We start from the raw sequence: 18,782 nt of genomic DNA on the forward strand, positions 1-18,782 counted from the left end.
GGTATTTCCTCAACTGTTCTCAACATGGCAGCCGGGTCACAAACTTTCTCATTTTACAGCTAAACAGTACACTACAAGATGTTTCTGAAAACAGTTCATGTGAGAAATAGGAATTACAATAACAGAATATTGATTCATATTTGTTCAGTGCTGCCTAGTTTGACTGTTTGATCAGAGTTTGCGAGTGATTGACAGCTGTTCAGAGATGGCAAGGCACCAGATCGGCTCTGATTGGTTGTTTTTCTTCTGGTCTGTGAAATCTTGCAGATGCCATTAGGAGCACCGGAGGACACAGAGGCACATGATTTTTTTCAGATTACCTGCCTCATGCACTACTGTCAGTATATAGTGACCGTTTTACAAAAATAACTTGGTGACGCCTCAAATAATTTTGAAATTTTGACTGTAATTTATGACGACACAATGCTGAAAGAAAGAAAAACTGTATTCAGAGGGCTGCCTTAAGTCGGTCTGCCATTATTTTGCCCGATGAGAGAAGAGAAAATGTGGCCCCGTTCAAACCATGAGATCAAAGCTGAGCAGTTGTCAGCTTCTTCTTTTGTCTTCGCTAGGAATGAAACGCAGAGCTGCGAGGCCTTGAGAGCAGCTGCCCTGAAGCAGACTGCTGCTCACTCACAGCTGACTGTCAGCTGTGGTTTCTCTCTCACTGCTGCAAGATATTAAAGAACCATGCCTGCGTGTTTGCAACTTTGAACTCTTACTACAAATCATGCATACTTTACATTTTGTCGAGCATTTTCAAATGCATGCTTTGTGGTTTTAGATTTTTGGTTGTATTGTTAGTGGAGATACAAAGCTTTCACTCGGAAACGATGATCATTTAGATTTTTTGATTTTGATTTTGTTGGATACGGCACATTTCTCCTGAGGAATTAAATAACAAACATGGTGTTATATGTTCCACCACACACGCACACCCAGAATGGGACCAGATGGGAGCAGTGATGCTTTCCAAATCTCTGAAATATAACTGTACAGATGCCGCGAAATGTTACACACTGTTCCTTCAAAGGTACAGTGTGTAGGATCTGGTGGCATCTAGTGGTATGGTTGCAGATTGCAACCGACTGAGTACCTTCCGGAGGTATCGGAGGCAACGCTCCGAACAGGCAAGTTTTGAACAGAAACTGCACTAGCTATAATAAATTGAGTATCTTTTGGTTTGGACTGACATTTGTAGAAAAACAGAATCATGGCTTGCAAAACCAAGACCTGTGACCTGTGTAACTAAAAGTGATTTGTAGTGTATGAGCTAAAGCAAGCAAAAACAGTGGTATGGTCCTTTCAGAAGACGAGATGAAATTTAGAGAAATGCCAACAGAAAATCTATAGGTTAATGAATTAATATAACCTTTATCTACTACACAAAGCAAACAATCTTTCTGACAGGATATATTGGAGTCTTTCATTTGGACAGAGAGTCCCCTCCTTCCTTCCTCTCTCCCCTATTTGAAATGCCAGTAATTGATTTTACCTCTCTAATCTCCTCTCTCTATTATGAGGAGATTTCTCCTCTGCACCTGGGGCCAACGCTCTCATCTTTTTTCTTATCTGCCCGTGAGCACACTAGCCCGTCCCAGCGGGGGCTGCACAAATCCCCATCCACCAGACTCTTCATACACACACACACACACAGCCGACAGTACACCAGACAGCGCCTTGAGCTGCCTGCTAGCAATGTAAAACAGAGACAGATGGGAGGCACAACCAGACACAAAAGTGGCTAATCACAGGCCATTACAGTGATAAGGAAACTATGGCGTTTTCAAGCTAAAGAAACACATTCTTCATCCATAAAAAGCACAGATATGTGACAAAGCAAATATTGAAAATTTTCTGGACATTGTAAAATGCAGTTGAATTATTTGCACAGGTGAGAGTGGAGACAGGTGAGAGTGGAGACAGGCTGACAGTCTGATATGAGTTCAGTGTGACGCCATAAATGATCCTCTGCCTTTGTGATGAACCACCTCGGACACCACAGCTGGCTTTGGCTCAACAAGAGGGGAGTTGACTGTAAAGGCTGCAGAGGAGGACAGAGGAGGAGTAGATAAAGATACAGATGGTCAGGTCACTGACAAACATCAGAGAGGAAATCTGATGAATTCAGAGAAAAATAACTCCTCTCATAGTTTTATGTAAATACACCAGAAAGAATGAGCAATTTGTCACGGGGTTGAAAGTTGAAAACTCTAAAAGTAACAAGAGCTTTGATCATTTGATGTATCAAGAGGGAAAACAAAAACTGAAAGAAGAAATTCACCTCATTTGCATCCTGACTTTGTTCTCAGAAAGAAATCAGCATTATGCAGAACATTGGATAGGACAGGATAGGATAGACTCCAAGTCAAATTGGATACTGTTTTTTCTGTGTTCAAGAAATTCAAACTGTGTTTCAATAAGAAATACTTTGGAACAGAAAAGGCTAAATATTTGGTGTGGTTTGAATAAAAACAGAAATAAAATTGGCGTGCAAAAGACACAAACATTAACATGGTGACGCAGTTCTAGTGCAGAGCCTTTATGCCAAAGTTCAGATGATGCTTTTCACTAGGGCTGCAACTAATGATTATTTTCATTGTCCATTAATCTGTCAAATATGTGCTTGATTAATCAAATTGTTTGGTCTATAAAATATTAGAAAATGGGGAAATGTAAATCAGTCAATTTCCCAAAGCCCAAGATGACGTCCTCAAATGTCTTGTTTTGTTCACAACTCAAAGATATTCAGTTTACTGTCATAGAGGAGTAAAGAAACCAGAACATATTCACATTTAAGGAGCTGGAATTAGAGACATTTTTCTTAATAATGTACTTGAATCAATTAATTGTTTATCAAAATAGCTGTCCATTAATTTAATAGTTAACAACTAATCAATTAATTGTTGTAGCTCTACTTTTTACACTCCAGGATGAAGAAAATTATAATTGTTGTTATAATTATTACTACAGTATTAGTAGAATATGCTGTTATCCTATATACCATTAAAAAGAAAAAGAAAAACATTTCAGTACTTTTCACTCTGTTAATACATTTTATTTAGGGCTGTCAAAGTTAACGCGATAATAAAGCATTAATGCAAAATTATTTTAACACCACTAATTTTCGTATGCATTAACGCAGGCGATCTTTCGGCGGTTGTAGCGGGCTCCGTTTTAAAGTTAGAAGATCCTGGCTTTATATGAAACTATAAACTAAGGAATCCATTGGTACCAGCAATGTCATACTAGCTTGTCGTGAAGGAGGCTAAACAACGCTCCAAACTTACGCTAAATTAGCAAGGAAAAACTGGCATGACCATTTTCAAAGGGGTCCCTTGACCTCTGACCTCAAGATATGTGAATGAAAATGGGTTCTATGGGTACCCACGAGTCTCCCCTTTACAGACATGCCCACTTTATGATAATCACATGCAGTTTGGGGCAAGTCATAGTCAAGTCAGCACACTGACACACTGACAGCTGTTGTTGCCTTTTGTGCTGCAGTTTGCCATGTTATGATTTGAGCATATTTTAATGCTAAATGCAGTACCTGTGAGGGTTTCTGGACAATATTTGTCATTGTTTTGTGTTGTTAATTGATTTCCAATAATAAATATATACATACACGTTCAGCCATAACATTAGGACAGCATGGGTCATCCTGACCGGTCTGCAGCTACGCAACCCCATATGCAACAATCTATGATGCACTGTGTGTTCTGACACCTTTCTATCGGAACCAGCATTAACTTTTCTCAGCAATTTGAGCTCCAGTAGCTCTTCTATTGGATCAGACACCACGGGCCAGCCTTCGCTCCCCACGTGCATCAATGAGCCTCCGGTCTGACCCTGTAGCCGGTACACCGGTTTTCCTTCCTTGGACCACTTTTGGTAGGTCCTGACCACTGCAGACCGGGAACATCCCACAAGAGCTGCAGTTCTGGAGATGCTCTGACCCAGTCGTCTAACCATCCCAATTTGGCCCTTGTCAAAGTCGCTCACATCCTGATGCTGGCCCTTTTTTTTCTGCTTCTAACACAAAGTTCAAAATGTTCACTTGCTGCCTAATATATCCCACCCACTGCCAGGTGCCATTGTAACGAGATAATCAATGTTATTCACCTGTCAGTGGTCTTAATGTTATGGCTGATCGGTGTATAATTGCATAAAGCAAGCATATTTGTCAACCCCCATGTTGATATGAGTATTTCAATCAGGAGAGACTCGTATGAATTGAATGGTGATTTATTACAAAGTGCACAAATTATGAATAGTGACATTCTTTGGCGATTTAGACCCATTGTGAAATAATAAGGGGGAAGTGAGGCTGTAGTAGGATTTAGGATTATTCCCCCGGGTCTAGACACTGGTGATGGTGGTGGTGAAGATTGATGCGGATCCGATGAATGAAGTGGAGCAAGATTACTCTGATGTGAGACAGCGCCTTGATGAATCTGGAGGTGATGGGGTGGCGGAGGGTCGCATCCGTTTGTGCTGAATACTGACGCTGAAAACAGCATAGAGGAGAACGGTTTTTAAACTTTTGACAGCAGCATGTGATTGGTTGAGGGAGATATGGCAAGATCTGATTGGTCACTGAAAAGAGAGACCCATAATCAGCTGACATATTAATAGCCCATGAGAGAGACACCCAGAATGAATGAGAATGAATGAGATTGCACCCCTAGTCTTCCTGACTGAATTTACGCATAAGCTTAATTAAATACTTGACAAATCTCCTTTTAAGGTATATTTTGAACAGTAATCGCAATGAATCATGGACCATCATATGACTAATCGCGATTAAATATTATAGTTAATTGACAGCTTTAATTTTATTGAGAGTCTGTTGGTAATAATTTACTTATCAGTCATCACAAACTGTCCTATCCTGTACTATTCAAAATATTTTTTTTTATCATATTTTTAGTATTATTATTATACCTGACGTTATATAGTATGAGGAGGAATCTGATGCATTGGTATGGAGATGAAAGCATTAGGTCTGTGATGAAGCTTCATGCCGTACATCTGTAGTATTCACTGTAGATCAGTAGATGGTGATGATGAACCGTGTCACCGTCACTCTGTGTGTTGATCCACTCCATCCCAGCAGACGGCGGTGTTACAGAGGACAAACACAGAGACACATCCGTCAACACACAGGCACGTTTCATAACATCAATCTGCAGAACATTAACATTGTCTCATGTTATGTCACGTCCTTTATGCTGAACGCCAGTCAGAGCAATGAGCTGCATGAAACTCCTAGTTTCTAGAAGACCTCGCGTGAAAGCTGGACAGCTGTTCGGTGCAGCGTTCACCTCCTCCAGATGTTTCCATGCTGAACTAGTAAGAACTTCATTCATACTGTATACTAGGCTATATTACACACACCATGCAATGCATTCACAGTGAGCCTTTTCATCTCGCAGGTGAGACATGAGTCCAGCGCTCTTCCGATAGTTCATCACAGTAAGTATGTGTGTGAGCTGCCAGCCAACCACAGGTTCCCTATGAACAAGTTTCCACAGCTCTTACACTGTCTCATCAAAGATCAGGTCATCACTGAGAAACAGGTGAGCCAGTCACTGACAATATCAATAAAAAATATAATTTGAACTATTTTTATCTACTGCTGAAATGTCACTATATAATCGATTAGACAACTGATAGAAAAATTATAATTATATTATAATAATTATTATGAAAATAATTTTGACAATTTATTATTAATAATAATAATGTGACTTCCCTGGTTTTATATTACTGTCAATTGGTATTCATTTTGATTTTGGACTATTGGCAGGACAAAACATTTAAAGGTGCTATTGATAACAATCAGTCACTAGGTGTTGCATTTGTATTTACTTCACAACAAGTGGTTGCCAGGCACTTACCCTCAATCTCAGCCATTTATGCATTTTTTTTTTTTACACGTGATACCAATGTTGTTATACTATTGGCTCAGAAGCCTTGTTAGAAGTGGCAACCAAATGTCAGATATATTCCACAGATATAAACAAAACATTCATTTTGGACCCTCCAACATTTTTTAAATGATTAATTCACAATCATAATAATTTTTTTCAGGAAAAGCCATACTTTTATTTGGCACCTTTCTAAAAGCTCTGTGGATGTATTATTGTCATTATTATTATTATTATTATTATTATTATTTTTTATTTTTTATTTTTTTTTAATATTTGTCTACATAAAAATGTTATCAATGAGACCTTTTAAGATACTTTTACTATTTTACGGCCATTGATCAACAACTGCTACTGATATATTTATTGATAGTAAAAATCATTGTTACTATAATGCACTATAAAGCACTTTTCTTACATATTCCTGCTAATGTGATTTCCCTTCTTCACAGTAGGTGTGGCTCCCTGAAATTGCCTCTAAAGATTTACTCAGCTGTGTGCACACAGAGGAATACATAAACAATTTCATAAATGGGAAAATAAATGAGCAAGAACAAAAGAGGACAGGTTTCCCCTGGAGCGAAGGCATAGTGAGACGCTGTCGATATGAAACAGGTGAAAAGAACTGAGATCTAACAGCTGAATGGCCTGGACGGATCACACTACACTACATGACGACACCTTCTCTGTTGTGGACAGGTGGGACTGTTCTAGCTGCTGAAGTAGCTCTGCAGAGGGGTCTGGCCTGCAGCACAGCGGGAGGAACCCATCATGCTTTTCCAAGCTACGGCTCAGGGTTCTGTCTCCTCAATGACTTAGCGGTTGCAGCCAAATACCTGACGGGCATCTCCTCCGCGCCCAAAAGGAAGGTTCTGATCGTGGATCTAGATGTGCATCAGGTAGCGTTGACTTGTCTCTGCTACTTTTAATGTCCCGGTATACCAACATGTCATAAGCACAATTTGTCTTTGTTACTGGTTGATAAGCTCAACTTTTTGTCATCTCTTGCATCCAACAGGGTGACGGCACTGCTTTCATTTTTAAAGATGAGCCGAGCGTGTTTACATTTTCAATGCATTGTGGGAAAAACTTCCCCGTCCGTAAACAACAGAGTGACCTCGACGTCAGCGTGGAGGATGGGCTGGAAGACAAGGAGTACCTCTCTACGGGCATGTTCACACAGGCCATAATAAAAAGAATTGTAAAATGTGTTCAAAGTTTAGATCCAAATAGCGTTGCTGTCAAGTCATTCATTTTAATTTGAGTCCGAAAGTATTCAAATTTGTCAATTTTAAAGGTACAGTGTGTAGGATTTGGCTGCATCTACCGATGTGGTTGCAGATTGCAACCAGCTGAGTACCCCTCCACTCACTCCTCCCTTTCCAAGACTGCGGTAACGTGAGCCAACAAGTACAAAACTGCGGTAACGCTGTTCGCCTCGCTCAGAGGCCATCCTTACCATAATAACACCATAAGTGTTTGGTTTGTCCGTTCTGGGCTACTGTAGAAACATGGCGGAGCAACATGGCGCACTCCGCCAAGAGGACCCGCTCCCTATGTGGATATGAAGGGCTCATTCTAAGCTAACGAAAACACAACGATTCTTAGTTTCAGGTGATTATACACAAATGAAAATTTAGTTATGAATATTATATTCCATTTCTGCTAATAAATCCCCCCAAAATGTTACACACTGTTCCTTTAAATTGCGAACTAACAAGTTAACATGTCTGATGTCCTCAATAGTGGAAGCCCACCTCCCCGGGCTGCTGGAGACCTTTCATCCAGACCTGGTTCTGTACGACGCAGGTGTCGACCCTCACTGGGAAGATGAACTCGGGCGCCTCCGTCTGACTGACCAAGGTGACTGATAACTGTGACACCTGAGTATCTCCACCAACAAATCATTTCTAGACTTCTTTTTAAATGACTGTGATGTGTATCTCTCAGGGCTGTATCAGAGAGATCTGTACGTGATGAAGACTGTGGTGAGCAGAGGCATTCCTGTCGCTACTGTTATCGGAGGAGGATACTCCAGAGACATCGACAAACTGGCCCTCAGACACTCCATCGTCCACAGAGCAGCTACTCAGGTACAGGACACGGAACTGCTTAAACCAGATGTTGGATGACCCTTTTCAATACAGAATCGTTTACTTTAATAGTGTACAGAATGTCAACAGTTTCACATGATATTGAATTAATGTTCTTCATATTTCAGGTTTGGAGGGAGTGTGGAATGTAAACCCTGAATCAAGAGGACCCTCAGAGCCTAACTGGTACTCATCTGGTAATGCTGTATGAAACACTACTTGTTGTTCAAGAATTATGAAAAAGATATTGGAGACAACGGATTCCTAATAGATTCCACCATCAGCTCAGAGTATCTGAGCTCTACTCAGGATATTTTTATTTGGGAAGTCACTGTTCATGCAAGTGACTTTCTCATACAGTATGTTTAAAGAGGACCTATTATGCTTTTGTGCTTTTCCCTTTCCTTTAACGTGTTATATAGTTTTTTGTGCATGTAAAAGGTCTGCAAAGTTACAAAGCCTAAAGTCCACGCCAAAGGGAGTTAGTCTCCGCTACAGAAACTCTGCTCCTGAACTGCCTGAAACACCTTGATTTGAAGTACCGCCTTTATTTGTAATGTGATGTCACAAAGTAATACATTTTTCCTAGCGACTATTTTGGCACGCCCTCAAACAAAGCTAGTTAGAGCAGAGCTGAAGTAGAGTCCGCAGAGTTTGGTTCAGTTGACAAATCACAACAGAGTGGGCCAAGTGACCAATCAGAGCAGACTGGGCTTTTTAGGGGCGGAGCTCAAACAGAGCGTTTCAGACGGAGAGGGAAAAGAGGTGCTGCAGCACAGCCGGTATGAGAAAAGTAAAGTGTTTTCTGAACATTAAAGCATGTAAACATGTTCTAGTAGAAACCCAAAATACAAGTATGCACCTGAAAATAAGCATAATAGGTCCCCTTTAACTTGCCGTTTACCTCATCAAGGTACTGTATCAGTACTACTGTCGGTGTAACTATTAAATATTCTGTTATTGAACTGCACGTCTTGTGGTCGTCCCTGATTGAAGGTCCATCATTCACGACAGTAAATGCAACACAACAACACTCATGAACAAAACCATTTAATAAGGAAAAACAAACTCAGAAGTATTTACATCAGGTCACATAAGACATTAAGGTACCAGTGTCACTTGAGAACAAACACAGTTGGTCCACACGTACTGTACTGATGAGGATATGCACCGTCCTTGGCACAAAGGGTACATTAGTATGCTTCCAATTTCACCATATTTTTATGTCATTCACTGACATCAAGCAGCAGCGACATATTTATGGTACAGTGCAATGTTTATTCACAGTATATGAGGCAGTTGATTTGCTGAAACGCACCAGTGGTGTAGTTCAGCTTGTTACTTAGAACACAAGACAGTACACAACTATTACAAACATCAAGCACGCACACGCCAGCAACACGTTCTTTGAAACACTTGAAGAAATGTCACGAGCTAATGCGCAAATGTTTTGGAAGATATTCTGCACAACTTTGAGCTCTTTTTATGATAGTGTTAGAATGGATTACACATCAGCAGTTTACAGAGAGTTTATTCAGAGTTAAGGAACATGTAAAAACAGGCAGACACGATGAATTAAGTCAGACTTTTCCACTGTAATCAATGCATTAAAACATTTAAGAGCAGGTGGAAGAGTGTACTGTGTTCTCACAAATTCCTCTTTGGCTAATATTAAAAGTCCAAAGAGAGAAACAGTGCATTTCTTTAACAGCTCTCTTGCACAAATGGGCTTTTAAAACACAGTTAAAATCATTAGCGGCACTGGAGCTCGCTGTGGTTTGATAATAAAAACTAATTCCTGATACTAAAAGAGAACACACACTGGACATCTGGATACTGCTTGTTGGTTCCACGTATTGATAAAGAATAAATACTTAAAAACATGGTGTAGTATACAGTGATAGCCATTGTTGAGCACCGCCATCCTCTACTGCAAAACCATTACAGTGATACCATCTAAAAGAATATTTAATGCTAGACATGGATAGGTCTGTCACACAGCTGGTTCTAGGACAACCAGAAAATAATAATAAATTACATTTTCCAAATGGTTAAGTGGAGGATTGCAGCACTGGAGTAGTTTAGTGTTTGGTGTACCTTCAACAATGGCTACATCTGTATATTTATTCACTTTTCAATCACACAAATGTAATAATCGTGATTCAGTGCTAAAACTTGAGGCAGAGTTGATGCAAAAAAAATAAAATCAAGTTAAAATCAGATTTTCTATGTCTGAACTTTCTCCGCCACCACACACCAGTTGGCGTGATCGAAGTAGGTGTGTTTGACGTGAAGCTCTTCGACGTGATTCTCGATGAGCTCCGCCAGTTCTCCCTCCCTGAAGACGTGATAGTACCTCAGGCAGGAGCCCTCCGCCTGCCCCTCGCTCCCCTGGCGACTCCTTGTGCTTTCCCGCAGCTCTTTCCCCTGCAGCCCTCCTTCACTTTCACTTCCAGACTGCTTCAGGCGCTCCTTCTGGAAAGGGACCAGATCTGGCAGGGCAAGGGAGCCACACTCCTGGGCTAGAGATACCGAGACACTCTGGTTTTCTGTGCCGTTGTTGTTGTTGTTGCCTCCAGGATCATTTTGTCCCTTGTGCAGGTCTGTGACCGAGTCAAAGACGTCCTCCTCTGATCCGATCACAGACGGCGGGGAAAAGAAGCTGGACACCTGTTTAATGAGGCCTCGTCCTCTCCCGCGCTGACTTGCCTTGCTCCCTTCGTTCTCGCCCGTGGGTGAAGATAAAGTGCTCAGGTCTCTGGAGGACGACCGGGAGATGGATAAGCTTCCGAAGTCGAACACGGAATCCAGAGACCTGGAGAAGAACCACAGTCTCTGTGTGCTCTGCTGCGGCGCGGCGCAGGTTAGGTCCTCTTCGTCGTCCGCCACGGAGGATGTGCTTCTAACCTTCCTGTGCTTGTCAGCGTTGTCTATGGCTTCGCTCACGCTCTGAGCCGTGGCCCTCCTCCTGGGTTTGACGTTCTCTCTGCTGAGAGAGGGCGACTGAGGGTTGGGGTTCCAGGGGACGAAGATGTCCTGCTTCTCAAATTTACGACGCTTCTGCTCCATGGCCCACACGTAGATCATGATGCGTCCACCCACTCGCAGGGTGCGAGCCATCTCCTTTATTGCTCGAATACGTCGTTCTTTGGTGGACAAATGATGGATGACTGTGGGCAACAACATTAATTGGTCAGAATTAAGTAGGATGATGAGTAGGCATTTTAATTAATTATGATAAGTCACATTCAGCACTTGCAGTCAACAAAAACACATTATGTACACTGTGTGTGGCGCACAACACAAATGAATAGAGTGGGTGTCTGCTGTCGTCTTCGCTCCTAATTACTCTCTTTTGTTAGAAGACACACATGAATTATTTCACACTGTTGGCTAGGCAACACAAGCTTGGGGTAAACTGATGTTTATCATTATTATGAGTTCATTTAATTTGAGGCAAATGGCAGCTACAGCGGTTGGGCTACATGCATATGAAGGGAGCGATTTGTCACCGGGTGGGAGATATCAACAACATCAAAAACCTCCTTTCAACCGTGTGTTTGTCCACATTACCTGCAATAGAGAGCACAGCGTCGAAGCAGCCGTCTCTGTAAGGCAAATGCAGCCCGTCGCACATCTGGACCTCGTGTCCTTGGCTCCAGGCATAGTCCACCAGGGGGCGACAGACATCGCACCCCAGCTTGAACACCTCCTGGTTGATGTGGAGATACTTGCCATTGCCACAACCTGCCAAGGATAAAACAGTCAGCTACGACACGCACAACTGATTTGGAATAATCAGTGGACTGATTAGATTTAAAGGGGACTAGGGATATTAATAATCAACCTTTTAACCGTAACCGTTACAACAACATTGAGAATTTTGACCAATTAATGTTATCAATTAAACGGTTCAAAGAAATATTCAAAATTAAATAAAAAGCTGAGCAAAACTCAGAGGAGCGGCTTATTACTTAAAGGAGAATAGCTAGTCCACCTTAACAGTCCACCTTAAGTGAGTCTGAGCCGTAGTTGCAAGATACAGGAGCTTGGCTTGGGTCTTGAGGAGTTGTAGCATGTATTCACCAACCAATAAACTGTACACACGCTACAACTTTACTGATTACTTCATACTCACCGTCGTCACACACACACACACGGTCTGTCAGACACTCGCTGACAGGGGGCTGACTGAACGTATGTGTGTGTCGGTTAATGTTTAATGATCATTAACGAGGGTCGGCTATCGGTTAGGAAAAAAAAAAAAATTAGCAACCCTAAAGGGGACCTATTTGTGCGTTTTCCCTTTTTTTTAGTTTGTTCTATAGTTTTTTGTGCACGTAAAAGGTCTGCAAAGTTACAAAGCCCAAAGTCCACGCCAAAGGGAGTTACTCTCCACCACAGAAACTCTGCTCCTGAACTGCCTGAAACGTCTTGCTTGAAGTCCCGCCTTTTCTTCTGTAACGTGGTGATGTCACCAAGTAACACATTTGCATAACGGCTAGTTTAATACGACCTCAAACAAAGCTAGATAGAGCAGAGCTGGAGCGGAGTCCAAAGAGTTTGGTTAGCTTGACCAATCACAACAGAGTGGGCCAGCTGACCAATCAGAGCAGACTGGTCTTTTTGGGGAGGTGGGGCAGGAGCTCAAACAGAGGGTTTCAGACAGAGGGTGAAAAGAGGTGCTGCAGCACAGCCGGTATGAGAAAAATAGAGCATTTTTTTAACATTAAAGCATGTAAACATGTTGTATTAGAAACACAAAATACAAGTATACACTTGAAAATGAGCACAATAGGTCCTCTTTAAAATACTACTTCCCTCTCTTTAAGGGAATCCAGTTTTAGAATGCCTTAATTGTGATTCCAAAATTAAGAACAAACAATGTATTAATGATCGAGTGTTGCGGGATTGCCAAGATGACATCCCCGCTGGAGGTGACACCCACCAATGTCTGCCACGATGCTCCCCAGCTCCAGGTCCAGCAGGAACTGTCGCACCTTCGGCCAAGCTTTGTAGCGGCTGTCGTTGAAATATGGAGCAATCTTGTCGTAGACACTGTGCACATGGTCTCTCTCGAGCTGACTGGCAGCCTCTTCCATCATGTCCGTCCGGGCTGCCTCATGCAGCGGCCTCACAGTATCATGCCTGCGGGGAAAAACACATCCTCCAAATGATAAACACATCATTATTCATTTTGTTTCATTAGGAAAATAAAAAATAGCAATGTGGACCCCCTGAAGGGAACGGCGCGGTGGTGTTTCTCTCACCGGGCTTGTTAAGGTCCAAGAAGGTCAGCTGGAAACCTCAATCAGCAGACACACTCAGACAGGCAGCAGTTGTAATTTAACACCAAACCCTTCACTTTGTACTTGAAGTACCCGCTGCGGTCATGATCAGTCAGCCTCCGCACATCCACCCCGCCGTCTTCCAGAAGGACAGACCGATGCTAAGCACTACGAGTAAAAGTCATTAGGTTTAATTTGTCATCAACTGTCTGTTACTGTGGAAAAAAACAGAGCGGGGATCATAAATTAACTAAGAAGGTAGGGGATGAGGAGGCAGTAGTCCCTGTCTCACAAAGCAATCAGCAGATCCATTTCCACGGCAGCCGCGTCAAATTGTTTTTACGGTAACACAGAAGCAAAAGGTCAACGCATGAATCATTTTGTTGGCGACAAGATGCAAAAACATCAATAATGTTCGTGTGAAAGTTCCTTTTACAAGACTTTCATTTGGCATGTTTTACACTCTGTATGAGGGGTTTATATATTAGAACATTTCATTCGGTGTCACAAGCGATGGAAGATTTCAGCGTCGGCTCACATTCTAGGAATCACTTTCACCCTCGCTGACCTTCATTGATTCTAGGGACGACTTTCAATTTCCCTGGAAACTCAAGACTAATATATATTTATGGGGATGGATTTTCAGTCTGATCACATTATTTCCTGTCATCTGACAGCGCTGCATAACTGAATACCGTGTCACAGCTTTTGTTAAGGTCGTTAATGTAATTGTCAAATGGAAAAAAAGATGTTTCTTTTCCTTTAATGCTTAATTGTGGCTACTTTCAAAGTAATTTCACTGAACTTTTTAAAAATACTTTAAATTGATGGATTACTGAGAAATCACATTCTGATCATTCGTGAGAAAAGATCATGTAGTCGAGCCAAAAAACACAGAAGTGAGGTAATGAGGTTTGAAAACCATGCGTGACATCTGTTTATTGAAATTCCCATAAAATAGTAGCTTATCTCATTTAATGAGGATTTCAGAGATGCATCATAGAATTTGAGCAGTGATTTGGGGATCATGTAATTGTGATGTTTGTGTTCTGTCTGGGTTTTCACAGCTCCCACTGCAGTCGTCTCAGTTTATTAGGATGCGGCCCACAGCTCCTGCAGTGCTGCTGCTGCGGCTCCCAAAAGCACTACATGTACAAAGAGTTGTTCTACGTTATTATCCACGTTGTTGTTGTTGTTTCAGGAAAAAAAGACATCTCAATATGCAGAGCTCTCAGGTGACCTGTGTGGTTATCTTTCATAGCGTATTATCATGTGGTTTCATTCATTTCATGCAAATCGAACCCACACAGATTCCAAAAGCCAAAGAATTGAATCCAATTGTACTCATCTGAATACGATTCTCAGAGCTGCCTTTTCCCCCAAAAACATCATCACATGCTTTGCAGCATGGCATCACTTGTTCAGATAGGTCAGAATAGATATTTAGCAAAAAATACTGTTTATTAAGAAACTATTATTTTTTCACAGACTTCAAACTTTAAGAAAAAGACTTAAAGCAGCAGTAGGCAGAATGTTTTTGGCATCATTTGGCAAAAATTCCATAATAACCTTTCAGCATATTGTAATTAAAGTGTTCTGAGAGAAAACTAGACTTCTGCTCCTCCTCGTGGCTCTGTTTTCAGGTTTTTTAAAAATCTAGCCCGTAACGGGAAACTTTGGCCAATCACAGGTCATTTCAGAGAGAGAGCGTTCCTATTGGCTGTTCATTCAACGGAGGCAGCTGTCAATCACTCGTGAGCCCCGATCAAACGGTCAAACTAGGCAGCGCTGATCAAATATTAATTAATATTCTGTTACTGTAATGTCTATTTCTCGCCTCAAATGTTTTCAGAAATATCTTGTAGTGTACTGTTTAGCTGTAGAATGAGAAAGTTTGCTCCGGCTGGTGGGCAGTGCTTGGTACTTCCTCAACTGATCTTAACATGGCTGCTAAACAGTACACTACAAGATGTTTCTCAAAACATTTGAGGCGAGAAATAGGCATTACAGTAACAGAACATTGATTCATATTTGATCAGCGCTGCCTAGTTTGACCGTTTGAGTTTGCAAGTGATTGACAGCTACTCAGAGACGGCAAGGCTCCAGCTCGGCTCTGATTGGTTGTTTTCCTCCGGTCTGTGAAATCTTGCAGATGCCATTAGGAGCACAGAGGCACATGACTTTTTTTTCAGATTATCTGTCTCACGCACTACTGTCGGGATATAGTGACCGTTTGATAAAAAAAACTTTTAAAATTTACTCCAATTCTACCCACTGCTGCTTTAAACATATATCAGTGATTTTCCTCTTCACAGATTTGGAATGACTATGTTTATTTTTAAATGTGGGCTGCTAGAAATATTTTGTTTTTATAATCTTTTCTAGATTTCGTATCTCAAACTTAATTCCCGAAGAAGTTCATTAAGTCTGCAAGTAATGCAACAAATCATCATAAAATGTGCAAGATCAGTGCACAACATGGGTACATCTGCTGCTTTGAATTGAGTGATGTGACAAGGATTTTCTGCTCTACGTGATCAATTTGAATCACATGTGATGGATGAAAGTTGTCTGTGCCAACTCATACCAGCAGGCATCATACATCAGTGCCATCATACAGCTGCCATATGTTGCAAAAATCAATAAGCGCTGAAAATATAATAAGACTTTGGCATATACACCAGCAGAAACTTGGGAAAAGTTTACTATTTAGGTTTATCTCCAACTGCATTGCATAATATTTAATCATCCTCCATTCCAAAGAGTGAAATGATGGTTTTAGTGTTCCATTGAATTTAGAAATGAACAAGTTAAGACCTCCGTATTTACCTCTGTTTTAAGTGTGTCTGCCTGTAAAGAAATTCCCAATAACAAATCTAAAACAGATGTAACCTAATGACCCGTGTGATGCCATAGTGCACTTTGCTGATGAGGTTATCCAGAAGGAAAGCTATTAGACATTTCCCCTCCACCTCTCTTAAAAGACATTAGACTGATGTGTCCTTGGATGTTATATTGTCTGGTGCCCCCTTGTGTGCACCACCGGACACAATCAACATTACTGGGAACATTAACGGCAGGATATTACCAACAAAGGCCGGCCTGTGCTACGTGAAATGCAAATAATTCTCTCTATAAACTGATTGTTGGAGCTGTATACCCTCACTGTGCAAACCAGTCTGTGTATACTCCTCCATTGGTAAATATAGTGTGTGTGCAGCATCCCCTCTTCCTTCACTCAGACCTATTTCTGGACCACCATCATCTGCATCATCCCAGCCAAGTGGAAGGAAAACATCCCTTATGTAACGCTGTAAATCTGGCCTCCCTTCAGTATTGTCGGTGCTCAATTTCGCCTGAGTTTCCCCGTCTGCTCGCTAAACTGTGACAGTCCTCGGCTGTCATTATGTAACTGGCAGCTGGGGAGGCTCAGAGTGCTGCCTCTGCTCTGACTGACAATGGGAACTCAAATTAAATCAGAGGACAGGGGCGACGTCTGGCACACAGATTCGACCGAGGTATAGGGCATTTACTGGAGGAAGATAAAAGCAGCCATGAACTATTGCCTTTGGTTTTTCAATTTCCAATGTAAATCTCCACATAGCCTATCAAAATAAGTTCCATAAAAAGACATTTTGTTCACAACATATATAGAGATGTGGCTTGCCTTTAAAGTTGTACAGTTCTGCACCTGTATAACTAACTTGAGACAGATGTTCCTGGATAGCTGAGCCCTTGGGTCAGATGTCAGCAGTGCTCTGATTAGATGATTATGATGACACAGGGCTGCACAGTCATCCTGCCAGCTGCCACTAACCGCTGCATGAAGCAGCAGCAACCACAGAGAACAGGTTTACCCATCAAGTGTGCCAGCAGCTAATGACTCAACATCAACATGTGGTGAGAGGTAGAAAACTGCTAAACTTAGACTCCCCTCACTGTTGCAGGCACCTCATGTTCACACACTGCAATGCATAGGACATTATATATATACTGGAATATGTTTATCTAAAATATGCAGACAACAATGAGTTAATGTATTCAGAGGATATAGAGGACACATCTCTATATTGGACAGACAAAATGCAACTCAATTAAATCAGAATCATTGTTGATGTACTTTGAAAGTACAGCCAAATGAGGCTGAATCTAAGAATAGATATAAGGTATCAGACTTTTTTGCATATGGACAAGGCTACTTTATGTCCCATCAAAGTTTGTGAAATGAATTCATTATTTCAAATCTAGATCAAAATGTAAATCCATGATTGGATTTTAGACATTTAACCAACCAACATGCTACAACCTCCATCCTGCAAGAACTGCTCCTATCATGTCAATATGTGCACATCCTCTCCTGCATCCTTATGAAACACCAACATGTGAAGCCTCTCACCGTACAACGTGGAACCCGCCGTGCACTGATCCGCCTCAGCCTCAGGTCGCTGGAGGTAAACTTCCCTCTCGGATCTATAGATCTATATGATTGATCTGCCATAGGAATCAGAGGCACGCGCTCTACACGAGCACATGATCAACGGCACCGTGAGGACGTGAGGTCGGTTAACGGTTAACGGGAGCTGAGAGGAGAGCAGCAGCCCGGTGCTCCGTGTGTGACCGCCAGCAGCGCTCCGTCCACCGGACGGGATCAGATCCATCTAGCTCTAGTGGCATGATGAGATCCTCACCTGTCAAGGTAGAGAGGGAGTACCGCGAGACTTCCGGTGACCTGTTTCAAAATGAAAGCCTCATTGGTGAACTGTTGCCTGCTATCAGTAAGTTATTGTGTGAAGCTCAAATGTTCAGTGGTGGAAGAAGTACCCAGATATTTTACTTAAATAAAAGTACAAATACCACAATTTAAAAATACTCCATTACAAATAAAAGTATTATCAGCAAAATGTACTTAAAGTATCAAAAGTAAAAGTAGGCCTGATCATGATGCAGAACAGCCCCTTTTAAAGTGTTATATTCTTATATAATATTATATTATTCTGTTTTATCATTAACACATACCGTACATTTTAATGTTGTAGTTTTTCAATTTGTAGTCAATTTAGATATTTTATATATACTACTGGGTAGATTAGTAGTACATTACTGCATCATATTACAAAACCATATCATGTTTTTTATGTAAAAAAGTAACCGTTAGCTGAAGTGTCAAATAAATGTAGTCAAGTAAAGCACAACATTTCCCTCTGAGATGTAGTGGAGTAGAAGTATACTAAAGTAGCAGAAAATGGAATTACTTAAATTAAGTACAAGTACCTCAAAATTGCACTTAAGTACAATACTTAAATGTATCCCACCGCTGCAAATGGTTGAGGCAAACTTTTCCCTTGGCCATAACACCAGAGTTTACTTCTCTGCGTGTAAGTAAAAAACTATTTACATGGTAGCTACCTTTATAAAATGTGTGATTTTCACTCAAACTACTAAATCATGGAATCATTGCAATAGCCTAC

General features: G+C 41.3%; 2 protein-coding genes across 3 annotated transcripts; one reads left to right on the plus strand and one right to left on the minus strand.

Annotated features, from left to right (window-relative positions):
* The first annotated feature begins 5,116 nt into the window (after positions 1–5,116).
* On the plus strand, positions 5,117–8,732 carry hdac12 (histone deacetylase 12). The gene is made up of 8 exons (XM_037776310.1): positions 5,117–5,355; positions 5,439–5,582; positions 6,389–6,548; positions 6,633–6,832; positions 6,952–7,102; positions 7,680–7,796; positions 7,884–8,026; positions 8,155–8,732. Exons 1-8 carry the CDS (start codon positions 5,254–5,256, stop codon positions 8,176–8,178), a joined length of 1,041 nt encoding a protein of 346 aa, XP_037632238.1. The 5' UTR covers positions 5,117–5,253; the 3' UTR covers positions 8,179–8,732.
* A 328-nt stretch (positions 8,733–9,060) lies between these two features.
* trmt9b (tRNA methyltransferase 9B) lies at positions 9,061–17,991 on the minus strand. Of its 2 annotated transcripts, XM_037776309.1 has the most exons (5): positions 17,711–17,991; positions 13,297–13,482; positions 12,975–13,174; positions 11,600–11,773; positions 9,061–11,196 (listed from the first exon to the last, which is right to left on the minus strand). In XM_037776309.1, exons 3-5 carry the CDS (start codon positions 13,129–13,131, stop codon positions 10,253–10,255), a joined length of 1,275 nt encoding a protein of 424 aa, XP_037632237.1. In that variant the 5' UTR covers positions 13,132–13,174; positions 13,297–13,482; positions 17,711–17,991; the 3' UTR covers positions 9,061–10,252. The 2 variants fall into 2 exon arrangements, with proteins under 2 accessions (XP_037632237.1, XP_037632236.1); XM_037776308.1 differs by lacking the exon at positions 13,297–13,482 and having other exon boundaries at positions 17,711–17,990.
* Between the last annotated feature and the right edge of the window lie 791 nt (positions 17,992–18,782).

Source organism: Sebastes umbrosus, chromosome 7, assembly GCF_015220745.1.
Source record: "Sebastes umbrosus isolate fSebUmb1 chromosome 7, fSebUmb1.pri, whole genome shotgun sequence".
Lineage (NCBI taxonomy): Eukaryota > Metazoa > Chordata > Actinopteri > Perciformes > Sebastidae > Sebastes > Sebastes umbrosus.

What these genes read in the sequence shown, in the direction of transcription:
- trmt9b (XM_037776309.1), bottom strand. Translation starts at nt 13,131, where the DNA reads ATGATGGAAGAGGCTGCCAGTCAGCTCGAGAGAGACCATGTGCACAGT. An exon ending in GAGCATCGTGGCAGACATTG is followed by an intron (nt 11,774 to 12,974) that starts GTGGGTGTCACC and finishes TATCCTTGGCAG; the next exon opens with GTTGTGGCAATGGCAAGTAT. An exon ending in CGCTGTGCTCTCTATTGCAG is followed by an intron (nt 11,197 to 11,599) that starts GTAATGTGGACA and finishes TGTTGCCCACAG; the next exon opens with TCATCCATCATTTGTCCACC.
- hdac12 (XM_037776310.1), top strand. Translation starts at nt 5,254, where the DNA reads ATGAGCTGCATGAAACTCCTAGTTTCTAGAAGACCTCGCGTGAAAGCT. An exon ending in AGGTCATCACTGAGAAACAG is followed by an intron (nt 5,583 to 6,388) that starts GTGAGCCAGTCA and finishes TCTTCACAGTAG; the next exon opens with GTGTGGCTCCCTGAAATTGC. An exon ending in TCCACAGAGCAGCTACTCAG is followed by an intron (nt 8,027 to 8,154) that starts GTACAGGACACG and finishes TTCATATTTCAG; the next exon opens with GTTTGGAGGGAGTGTGGAAT.